The sequence below is a fragment of the Hevea brasiliensis genome, chromosome 5 (genome assembly GCF_030052815.1).
Source record: "Hevea brasiliensis isolate MT/VB/25A 57/8 chromosome 5, ASM3005281v1, whole genome shotgun sequence".
Lineage (NCBI taxonomy): Eukaryota > Viridiplantae > Streptophyta > Magnoliopsida > Malpighiales > Euphorbiaceae > Hevea > Hevea brasiliensis.
In genome coordinates this window covers 8,977,000-8,989,179 of record NC_079497.1, presented here as the reverse complement: position 1 = coordinate 8,989,179, position 12,180 = coordinate 8,977,000, and the positions used below count along the sequence as shown (strand labels likewise).

Below are 12,180 nucleotides of genomic sequence, written 5' to 3'. Positions count from 1 at the left end.
ATGATTATGCCCACTCCGTTCTTATTTCTCTCCTTTCCGATAAATCACAGTTTGTACCCTGAATTACCCACTTCCTTACTTTTCTCTCCTACCCATTTAGTCTCCTGAATGCAAGCAATATTCACCCTTCTCCTTTCCAAGGTATCGACAAGCTCCATTAATTTTCCTATAAGTGATCCAACATTCCAAGTACCAACCCTGATCCTCCTCCTAACCTGCTCCTTCCTAATTGGTCTCTTTCTATGATATCTTCTATTGTTTTCTATGTCTATCTTGTGTTCTGTTTCACTATCTGTTCTACCATCTGTCCTATGGACTAACTTCTTTACCCACACCCATCCATGATGTGGGAACCCTTGCTCACTTAGCACCACACTCGGGCGCTAGCATGGCGCGTCGCTTTCGGTGAACGCCCTACACCCTTGCATATTTCTCACTACACCCGGGCTCCGATGTAGCGCGTCTTTAGTAGAGGACGCCCCAACGTTTATATCATTTGAATCCATATCATAAGGTGTGATCAAATTTTTACGCTGGTTGTCACCTACCGCAACCCTCATCCTTTATCTGGGCTTGGGATCGGCTAAGCGCAAACTACTTAGGCGGAGTGATTATAAAATTACTCACGTGAACACAGATGATACTTAATCTTCTTTTCTCAATATAAAGATAAATAATCTTAGAATATATAGATTGAGAGATTTAAACTTGAAACTTCCTTAATCTATATATTTTAATGGTGAACGAAAATCGATTAAGCTACCCTTTATTGGCATTGAATAAATAATTTAATAATAAAATATTTAGAATTATAAATTTAAATTTAAAATATAAATTGGAAATTTTAATTATTAGAAAACCTAATAATCTGCCCTATCCGAAATTATTGATATTCAAGTTGTACTTTTTGTAAAAGAAAAATAAAATGATGGGAGCCTTGTGATTTGATGATGATTTTGTTTCATCAACATGTAATGGTGGGTCTGTAGCGTTTTACCAAAGGTTGAAATTGGGCCGGCAGCCCTTAACAAATACATGCCGGCATGGTTCTCTGGGCCCCCACTTTTGGACCACTGTTTTAAGGGCCCACTCTCTCTTTTCTTAATAGCTTTTGATTATGCTTATTTAATCATCTTTTAAAATTTAATCATCCGAATCTAACATTGATCAGGTTCGGATCCGAGCCACACGTTTAAATACTTTTGCATGTTGGAGGGAAAGGGAGAGCTTGAATTGACAATGAAGCCCTTGGTCTATTGGCATATTTACAACTGGCCTTGTGCGGGTGGAGGATGTATCGGAAGGTAAATCAGGAATTGAAAACTCCAAAAGTAGCATGTAAAAAATAATTTCATTTAATCTCTCATATAAAAATTAAAATTTTATAAGAATTTAATTTAATTATTTTTTTAATTATTTTTTATATTTAAAATGAAAGAATTTAATTTTTAATAAAAAATTATATTTAAAAAAATAAAAATTAAATATTATTGTGTGAGAACTTAATTAATTTTTTTATATAAATGATTTAATTCAAAAGAAGTCCTATATAACACAATATAAAATGTAATTGAATTAATAATATGTGTTTACATCATTCATTCATATGTAAATATTTTCATATTTTAATAAAATTATTAAAATTTAGAAAATAATTTGATTTTTCTTTAATTATAAAAATGTTTTTTATAAATTTATTTTTTTAGATATCTAAACATTAAAAAATAAAAAAAAATTGAAATAAATGAAACTTTATATATTAATCAATAACACCTATTGAATTAAAGGCGCTAATCAATCTTTTCGTCAACAACTATGTTAAAATAGTGAAAATGACCAACTGCCTATTCGGGTAAATTATTATTTAATTTTTATATTTTAATAAAATTAATTATTTAATCTCTATATTTTTAAAAATATATCATTTAGTTTTTATATTTTACTTTTATTAAGTTATTTAGTTCCTCATTAATTTTTCTTTTAGTCAATAATTATCAAATTACTATTTAATCCCTTTATTTTAGTGAAACTAATTAGTTAATCGCTATATTTTAGAAAAACATATTAGTTAGTCTCTATAATTTAACTCTGTTAACTATTTAATCTCATAATTATTTTTTATACCTAAGTTACCCTAATCTTCTCCCCCTTATTTATCTCTTATCTTCCCTTATTTCTCTTTTTCAATTTTTTTTTTCTCTTCTATGTCCGCACTCTTCTTCCCCTCATCCTCTTTTTTATTTTCATTTATTGATAAAAATGGTACGAGCTGTTTGCACAAAAAAAGTTAATCAGTTTCTTTAAATTTCTAAGTAATCAAGAGAAACACAAAAATAATGTATAAAAAATTAGAAAATTTTTAAAAAAATATAAATTCAGATATAATCTTCATATAGTAAAATTTATATTTTTATCTAATAATATACTTTTCAAAATATTATATTTTTTCAAAATAAATGTATTAACTAATTAATTTCACTAAAATAAAGGGGTTAACTAGTAGTGTCTTTCAAAATATATGGATTAACTAATTAGTTTTCTTAAAATAGAGAGAATAAATAGTAGTTTGAAAAAAAAAAAATTTTGACGGATGAACTAAATAGTTTAATGAAAGTAAAATACATGAATTAAATAGTATATTTTTTAAAATATAAGGATTAATTAATTAATTTCGTTAAAATATATAGACTACATAATATTTTTTCCACAATATAAAAATTTCACTTTATATGGAAAAAAATTAATAAATAAATAGTAATAATTTAATTTTTAAGAGTAGTTTTTGTTATTGCCTTTTGTTTTCCAAATAGCAAAAAAGGATGCTAATAAACCAAATGGAGCTTAAAATAATTTGGGTTAAACAAATACACTAACTAATTATAGAAGGTCATTAAAATTAATTTATCTTAATTATAGAAAACCAATATTTTCAAATAAAATTGTCAAGGTTAATTTCATTTTTGTTGATTAGCATATATAATTAAAGGTGCAAGTGTTAAAGAAAATACAAACAAAGGTGCGCAATAATCATCATCATATGTCCTTTCCAAGTGTTAATTTTATTTATTACTTATATAATAACAATATCTCTAATTATGATTACATGCCTACCCTATGCATGAGCAAGAGGCAACTACATCATTCATCAATAGAAAAAAAAAACATTTTTATTAAAAAATTTAATGGTGCTATAAATATTTATCTTCATATCTTAGACTTTTTAATTTGTATATTTATTAATTATAAAATTATTTAGTCAACAAATTGCATGAATGAATATAAAAAAAATACTATTTAATTAATGTATTTTAAAGAAATTAATTAATTAATTATTTTAAAAAATACACTATTTAGTCATTATATTTTACTTTCGTTAAACTATTTAGTTCATTTTATCAAATTTTTTATTATTTATGTCCTTTAAAATATTATTTAGTCTATTTTTTTAAGAAAACTAATTAATCAATCTATATATTTTAAAAAATAATATTATTTAATATCTCTATTTTATTGAAACTAATTAATTGATTTATATATTTTGAAAAATATAGTACTTTAAAAAATATATACTCTTGAATAAAAATATAATTTTTGCTATGTGATACTAAATCTAAAATTACATTAAAAAAATTAATTTTTTATATATCATTTTTATGTTTTCTCTACTAAAAAATAATTTTTTTTATTACTTAAAAATTTAAGAAAATTAATTAACTTTTTTGTATAGACAGTTTATATAATTTTCATCAACAAATAAAAATAAAAAGAGAATGAGTGAGAGAAGGGTGTGAGTGTAGAAGAGAAAAAACATGATGATGGAAAGAGAAAAATAAGGGAGGATATGGGAGAAATAAAGAATAAAAAATTAGGGTGATTTATGTATAAAAAATACTTATTAGACTAAACAGTTAATGAAGTCAAATTATATAAACTAATCAATATATATATATTTTTTAAATATAGAATTAATTAATTATTTTTATTAAAATAGAGAGATAAAATACTAATTTAACTAGTATTATGAAAAAAAATTAATAAAAAAACTAATTCATTTAATAAAAATAAAATATAAAAATTAAATAATATTTTTTTAAAATATAAAAATTAAATAATTAATTTTATTAAAATATGAAACTAAATAATAATTTATTAAAAAATAATAAATGGAATTATTATAATGATATAAATGTAACGTTTTGATTATTTTTTAAAAAAGTAATATTTTGGTAATGTCGAAAAAAATATAAAAAAAAAACTATGATTAGGAAATTACATGTACTAATTATATGCAGTAAACGACAAACCTATGAGGAGAATCCTTTGCCACGTGGCAATCATGCGGAGTCCATCTCACCAATATCATTAGATATACAATAAGGTGAGATGTGAAAGGGAACATCTATTTATATTTTCAGATAAAATTCCAGTGATTAAAGATCCTTTGCTTCTGATGGATTCCCTTGATCTACTCTTTGAGATGACAGTGAAATCATACTTCTTCAAGAAAACGAAATTCCACTTCTACATTTCTCTATTTTTATCATATTCGGCAAATGTTTGGAAATTTTCATGAAATTTATTTATTTTTTTATTGGTTCTTAATGATATTTAAATTTAAAAATTTATAATTTTAAATACAATTTTAATATCATTGAACTAAGATCATATTTAATATAGCATAATTAAAATTATATTATGATCATAATTACATTGCTTTTTTTATTATATTGTTTTGATATTAAAAAAAAATTTGACATAATAAAATAATAATTACATAACGTAATTAATTATATTTAAATAATATAAAAATTATTATATATAAAAATTAATGTAATTATGATTATTGCCATTTTATTACCACTCACAATGATTACTACTATTTTATTAATATTATAAATAAATTAAATATTAAAATAAAAATTATCATTACATTTCAATAATATTTTTATTTTATAATTAAATAGAAAATTTTTATAATAATTATTTATAATTTTAATTATATTACATAATTAATTATATCATAATACATTATACTTTGCCCAGTATAATATAAAATTTATTGGTTCATGAAATTTATTAATTTTATATAATGTATCTATGATTAATATAAATGTGTGTATAATTAATATGTAATTATATATATAAGCCACTTGAGCTAAATTAGTTTATTTTAGTCTCCAAAATAAACTAATTAAATAATAATTCGAACATATAATTAAAAAATTATTTTTTTTCTTGAAAAAATAATTTTAATATCTCACTCAAATTAATATTATTAGTTTTAAAATAAATAACGATAGCAAAAGAAAAAAGGAGGGTAAAATTAGCGCTTCGGTTACTTTACCCGCAAAAACATAAACCGTCTCGCTGACAAAACCGGGAGGTTCGGAACCTGGTTGGGTAAGAGAGCTTTTCCCCTTCAAAATTAGACACAGGGATGAGAGAAACTGAGAGAAAGTGAGAGAAAATCTTACCAAAAGCTCCATTATCTTTCTTTCTTTCTCTCTCTATAACGCAAACCTTCCATCTATACCTTCAGATAGATCTCAACAAGGCCATATATCCTTTTCTCCGTCTCTTAGAGTACATATATAGATAGATATAGCTACACACACATCACATATATACATACGCATCTTCATGGTTTGTGAATTTTGGAGCTTTGGGTTTTTGAGGGTTCAAGGGGATATATGTGAACAGGGATTTCTGAAAGAGGAATTTTCAAATTTTAGAGGGTGAGTTTTTGTTTGTTGGAGAAAATGGCAACAGAGCAAGCATTGCCTTTCTCTGTTGTTTCTGTTGTGGAGGAAATTCTTCAACAACATGGGACTTGGACTAGATCAAGAGAAATTGATGTGGCTTCAAGAAAAGCTGATGAAGCTTGTATGATCAAGATATAATCTTTCTCTTCACTTGTCACCTTTCGTTTTGTTTCTTTTTTTTTTCCTTGCTTATTCCACATTTTGATTGATTTTGAGCTTTTTCTATTGTTCCTGGATGTTTGGAAATTAGGAAAATTTATGGCCATATTCTTTGCCGGTTTCTTTCAATATCCAATCTTGGAATTAAGCTGTTGAATTTGTTTAATTAGGTGGTTGATTTATACGAATATGATGGCATGTGGAATTTAGTATTAAATCTTATAATATTGAGAGGATTCCAACTTTAGCCTTGAAATCTGAGTTTCTGAATTGCATTTTCCATAGATGATCCTTTTTCGAATGGTGCTTCCTTGTGTTTAGGCTTTTGGAGGAATTTCAATTTTTTGGTTACAAGTAATCATTAATATTTAGTTGCTATAAGAAGAAGAAGAAGAAGAAGCAAAACGTATAGAAATTCATGTTGCTGCCATGTTTTGCAGCCCTTAGAAGGTATGAAGCAGCTGGGTGGCTTCGAAAAATGATTGGAGTTGTTGGGGGAAAAGAGTTGCCTGCAGAGCCCTCAGAAGAAGAATTCCTGCTTGGATTGCGAAGTGGGATAATCTTGTGCAATGTCATTAACAAGGTTCAACCTGGAGCAGTGCCAAAGGTATGATTCAACCTGGTTTTTACCTGATTTCATTTTAATTGCCTAATTACGTGATTTTGATGAGTTTTGGTGGAATTTTTGCCTGGAATTTTGGCAGGTCGTGGAAGGCCCTAGTGATTCCGTTACGGTTCCTGATGGTGCAGCTCTATCTGCATTTCAGTACTTCGAAAATGTTAGAAACTTCCTTGTTGCTGTGGAGGAAATGGGGCTTCCAAACTTTGAAGCCTCTGATCTGGGACAGGTGAGAGATGAAGTGAAAAGGAAGGGAAAAATCTTGAAAATGCCATGCCAATTTCCTATCACATTGTGAAAGTTGTCTTTCTCTTATAATATTTGTACATATCTTGAATTTTCAGGGAGGAAAATCTGCTCGGGTCGTGAACTGCGTTTTAGCACTTAAATCATATAGTGAGTGGAAACAAAGCGGTGGAATTGGTACATGGAAATATGGTGGAAGTTTAAAACCCCAACACAGTGGGGCTGGGAAACCCTTCATGCGAAAAGTTACAGAACCTTTCATGAATTCTTTTTCGCGGACCACATCTTTGCCCAGTGGTGATCACTCTTTATGTGATGATCTTGGCTATGACCTCAATGAAGCAGTCAGTGAGCTTACCTGTTTCTCAATGGTTTTTTTTTGGGTATACAATACAACTAAAAGCTTATTTACTTGCACTCTAATTTGCAGAGTGCCTCTAGCTCCTTGCATATGCTACTTCGTGCAGTTCTTTCCAATAAGAAGCAAGAAGAAATACCTAATGTAAGAATTCTTCTTGTTCCTGTTAGACTGGTTATTCTTTTAGATGGGTATTGAACAATATATACCCAAGGAATCAAACAGAAAATTCTCTTTCCAATATAATCTGAGCCACCTTTCCTATATATTTATTTTGTTCTTTTTTTTTTCCATTTTTCTTTTTCTTTTAACCGAGGAATCATTTGTGGATAACAGATTGTAGAATCTATGTTGAATAAAGTCATGGAGGAGTTTGAGCGTCGGCTAGTAAGCCAACAAGAGCAGGTGAGGATCTTTATTTCAAAAATGTGAAATTGCCTTCCTTTCCTCTCTCTCTCTCTTCAGTTTCCACCTCTTATTGTGATTAATGTGAAGTCTACTAGTCTTTGATGTAGAACTATTCATTAATCTGACAGATGAAAACAACTGCAAAAGATATGGTAGCTTCTAGCCCTGGCATGTCTATTAAAACAACTTCTGGTGATATGAAGGTATGGATTTTCCTTGCATGACTTTGATCTCTAATTGAGCAATGAATTTGCATAATTTGAAATATAATATAGAATGCAAGTTCTGTCTTCAATGGGTGATTTTTTTTTAACTTTTAATTAATGCAATGGTTAAGATGGAAGAAGAAACTCCTATACCAATCAAGTTGGAAGAAATTTCTACACCAATCAAAGCAGAAGAATATTCCACAGAAATCACAACAGAAGAATGCTGCAATCAAAAGGATGATCATGATGAGGAATCGAAAATTCAGCTTTTGAAGCAGCAAATGATGGTTGAACAGCAACAGATACATATTCAGGTAATGTCTACCACTCTAAAATCTTTGAACCTTCCCAGGATGATTTAACTAGTGAATATTTTGGTGCCCGTAGGAACTCAAACGCACTCTTCACTCAACGAAAGCAGGGATGCAGTTTTTGCAGATTAAGTATCAGGAGGAGTTCAGCAATCTGGGTAAAATTATTACTTCATGCATTTTTTTTGAAGATTATTAGACAAGGAATGATTATATTATTACCATTTCTGTAACAGGCAAGCACTTGCATGGCCTAGCTCATGCTGCTTCAGGATACCAGAGAGTCCTTGAAGAAAACCGCAAGTTATACAATCAAGTTCAGGACCTAAAAGGTATCATTTGTTATTGGTGTGAAGTTTGATTTAATGGTTTTGTCACTATGCATGTGCTAAGTTTCTCAGCTTGGTTTAATAGTAATTAAATACGGTTGATTAGGAAATATTAGGGTATACTGCCGAGTGAGACCCTTCTTGCCGGGACAACCAAACCGTTTCAGTGCTGTGGATCACATGGAGGAAGGAAGCATTACAGTAATCACTCCCTCAAAATATGGCAAAGAGGGACGGAAATCATTTAATTTCAATAAAGTTTTTGGTCCTATGGCAACTCAAGGTTTGTCAGGCCTCATTTTTCTCCTTTTTCACTATGTATCCTACTTATCAGCATTGATTTTTAATTTTTTTTCTGCTTTTCCATTCACTGCAGAGGAAGTATTTAGGGACACTCAGCCTTTGATTCGGTCAGTTCTTGATGGTTACAATGTTTGTATATTTGCTTATGGGCAAACAGGATCTGGGAAAACTTATACTATGGTGAGAGGATACATCATATCACAATTGAAATCATATTGCTATAAGACAATTTATTATAAATCCTTTTTTTCCTTGACAGCCTTTTGATTGATCAAATAACTTTTGTTTACTTATCTCATTTAATAATCCAGAGTGGTCCCAATGAACTTACAGAGGAGAGCCAAGGTGTAAACTACAGGGCATTGAGTGATCTATTTCTTCTGTCAGATCAAAGAAAAGAAATTATTTGCTATGAAATCTCTGTCCAGATGCTAGAGATTTACAATGAGCAAGTGAGGGATCTCCTTGCTAGTGATGGTATAAATAAAAGATATCCTTGATTACTCTAATTTTGTTTGTTAAAAATTGTGTATTGATCAATGCCACATTGTATCCCTACTTTTGTTCTTAACTCCTACATACATTAGATATCCGCAACAGTTCTCACAATGGAATTAATGTACCTGATGCAACCCAACTTCCTGTATCATCAACAGCTGATGTCATAAATTTGATGAACATTGGGCATATGAATCGTGCAGTGAGTGCTACAGCAATGAACGACCGAAGCAGTCGTTCCCATAGGTGCAACTAATATTCTAGTAAAAGATTTATGCGTCAGTTATGCTTAATTATGTTGAAATCATAGGCGCAGCTAATATTTCTACTGGTCATATTCAGATGTTATGCTTAATAAATATTAATTTATAGTCGACAAATATTTGCAGCTGCCTGACAGTTCATGTTCAAGGAAAAAACCTCACATCTGGAACTGTGATTCATGGTTCTATGCATCTGGTTGACCTAGCAGGAAGCGAACGGGTTGACAAATCTGAGGTGACCGGAGACAGATTGAAGGAAGCACAACATATCAACAAATCTCTTTCTGCTTTAGGAGATGTGATATCCTCCCTTGCTCAAAAAAGTGCGCATGTTCCCTACAGGAACAGCAAACTCACTCAACTACTCCAAGATTCACTTGGTAAGATAAGCCAAATACATTCAATTTTCCTTTCCAAATGTAATATCCTTCTAAGATTGTTTCTGGTCTCCATAACCATCAGGAGGGCAGGCTAAGACTCTCATGTTTGTCCACATAAGTCCTGAACATGAAGCTCTTGGAGAAACAATTAGTACACTTAAATTTGCTGAACGGGTTGCCACAGTTGAGCTTGGTGCTGCCCGAGTTAATAAAGATAGTGTTGAGGTGAAGGAGCTAAAAGAGCAGGTTCTTACTCCTCATGCCGTTCATTTTGCATGATAAAGTTCCTATTTGAACTCAACTGTGTGTTTATTCACTGTATAAGAAACTGATGTGCGTCTAAGCTACCATCATAGCCCTGCTTATTATCTATTATGCTTTGATTATTGCATTCAGAAATACAATGACCATTTTTTTTAATATGTTCTCAGATTGCAAACCTTAAGGCAGCCTTAGCTAGGAAAGAGGGAGATTCAGAGTACTCACAAAACTCTCGATCAAGCACTCCAGAAAGATTTAGAATGAAGCCAGGTGGACATTCTGGCTCTCATCATACTTGGCAAGGAGCTGGAGATGACAGTCGTAGGCAATCACTGGATAATGCTGCCAGAAATATAGAGGTAAATTATCTGCAACGTTGGAAAAATTTAATTATCTGAAAATTTTGTACGTTAAGTAATAGTGACCAAGCATGAAATTTTTGCTCGTATTGGCCTTCAGGTGAGGAGCAATTCTTCATCCACCTCTGAAAGACGAAGTTTGGATCTCAATGATTTGCAAATGAAGTCACCTTCTTGCCCACCTTTTGGCAGTCCTGCACAGAATGGAAAGGAGGATGATAAAGAATCTGCCTGTGGTGACTGGGTAGATAAGGTCATGGTGAATAGGCATGACAATATAGGTGAAGAGGAAAACCTTCTGGGACAATGGGAACTAGACAGCAGACAATTGCCTGAGCCATTTTATCAGGGCTATGTTCGAGACCCTTTGAAAATTTACCCGGAACAACCTCATAATAATAGATCTCCTACTGCAAATAACAAGGACAACCAAGAATTTGATGCACGGAGTCGTCGGTTTGATGTTATGTCCACTGATTCTGATGAGCTTGAGGCCGGAACAAGTGATTGTTCTGAGCCAGACTTGCTATGGCAATCTAATCTTCCTAGAGTGAGCAGCCTTCCCAATGGGTTGGGATCTAAGCCAAAGAAGACTAATAGTAAGGCATTAAAGAGACCAGAAATCAAGTAAGTTGCTTTTTCTCTAGCAGCATTGTGTAATGGAATTACTTTTCCTTAGCATTTTAACGTGGAAGTGGAGTACAGAGAATGCTGCTGTCTTCTCTCATTGGCAACTTCTGTAACAGAATTTTCTTTGTTATTACTGACCTTTTTCTTTATCTTTGGTTTTTTGAAGCAGGAGTTTAATTCCAACACTAATTCCCTCTCCGTCAAAGAAACCAAATGGGGTCAGTCCAGTCGCAACAAGCAAGCTTGGAAGACATCCAGTTACTGCTGATGTGAAGAGGAAAACTGGCTATGGAAAGTGAGAATTCTACTATGAGTTTCTGAAGGAGGTGGCTTTATGTTTTTTTCTTTTTTTTAATACCCTTTTTGTGTGTTTACCATTACCACTTAGTTTTAGAGAAAGAGAGAGAGAGAGAGAGAGATTTTCACATTTTCAAATGGCAATAACTTCAGTTGCCTAGGTTTTCTGAGGTGAGGATGCATGGAGTCTCACCTCGCTGTTTTCGAATTGTTCACACTGGTGGTGTTCATCTTGTGAACTTTCTCTTTTTTACATTTTCATTTGCAGTTTATTATAAACAGAAATGCAAAATGAAAAGGAAAGATGAAGAAAATGGATCATCAAATCTTTATTTTAGTTTCTGTTGCTGTACATATGTTGGTCTTTGCTCCAACACCTGGCAGGCTTTAATTTCCGTTTACTAAATGTGGATTGATGCCTATGGTTTCTGAAGAAGCAGTGTTTTCAGGTCCTACCAGAGAATTTTATTTTTCAATTTAATTTACATTTGTTTAAGCTAATTTAATTTACATGTTCACTAATCAAAATTAAGAAAAATAAATAGTGAGATTTTTTCAATTATATACTTTTTTTTTTAACATAAATAAGATTTATGGATGAAATCTGATGTACACGATTCAAGCTTAACGACAATAATAAGCTTATCTGAATGCTTATATTAAAACCCAAAACAAGAAGGCCCAAAGACAGTTAAAGGAAAGACATCCCTGGACTTAACATGGTGTTTGACATGCAGCCAAATCCCATATACCTATAAGGTTACACGCAATGTAATCAATTATGTAAT

General features: G+C 30.8%; 1 protein-coding gene across 1 annotated transcript; it reads left to right on the top strand.

Annotated features, from left to right (window-relative positions):
• Positions 1-5,449: 5,449 nt before the first annotated feature.
• LOC110666130 (kinesin-like protein KIN-14G) lies at positions 5,450-11,744 on the top strand. Its single transcript, XM_058146886.1, has 19 exons — positions 5,450-5,883; positions 6,362-6,528; positions 6,626-6,769; positions 6,885-7,130; positions 7,217-7,288; positions 7,481-7,549; positions 7,681-7,755; positions 7,890-8,075; positions 8,149-8,230; positions 8,309-8,404; positions 8,508-8,684; positions 8,778-8,884; positions 9,016-9,194; positions 9,287-9,448; positions 9,592-9,845; positions 9,928-10,091; positions 10,277-10,465; positions 10,566-11,092; positions 11,265-11,744. Exons 1-19 carry the CDS (start codon positions 5,760-5,762, stop codon positions 11,392-11,394), a joined length of 3,150 nt encoding a protein of 1,049 aa, XP_058002869.1. The 5' UTR covers positions 5,450-5,759; the 3' UTR covers positions 11,395-11,744.
• Positions 11,745-12,180: the final 436 nt, after the last annotated feature.

Excerpts from the sequence above, each read along its gene's own strand:
- LOC110666130 (XM_058146886.1), top strand. The coding sequence starts at position 5,760 with ATGGCAACAGAGCAAGCATTGCCTTTCTCTGTTGTTTCTGTTGTGGAG. Across the intron at positions 6,770-6,884 it reads AAGCCTCTGATCTGGGACAG|GGAGGAAAATCTGCTCGGGT; the intron begins GTGAGAGATGAA and ends TTGAATTTTCAG. Across the intron at positions 8,885-9,015 it reads CTGGGAAAACTTATACTATG|AGTGGTCCCAATGAACTTAC; the intron begins GTGAGAGGATAC and ends TTAATAATCCAG.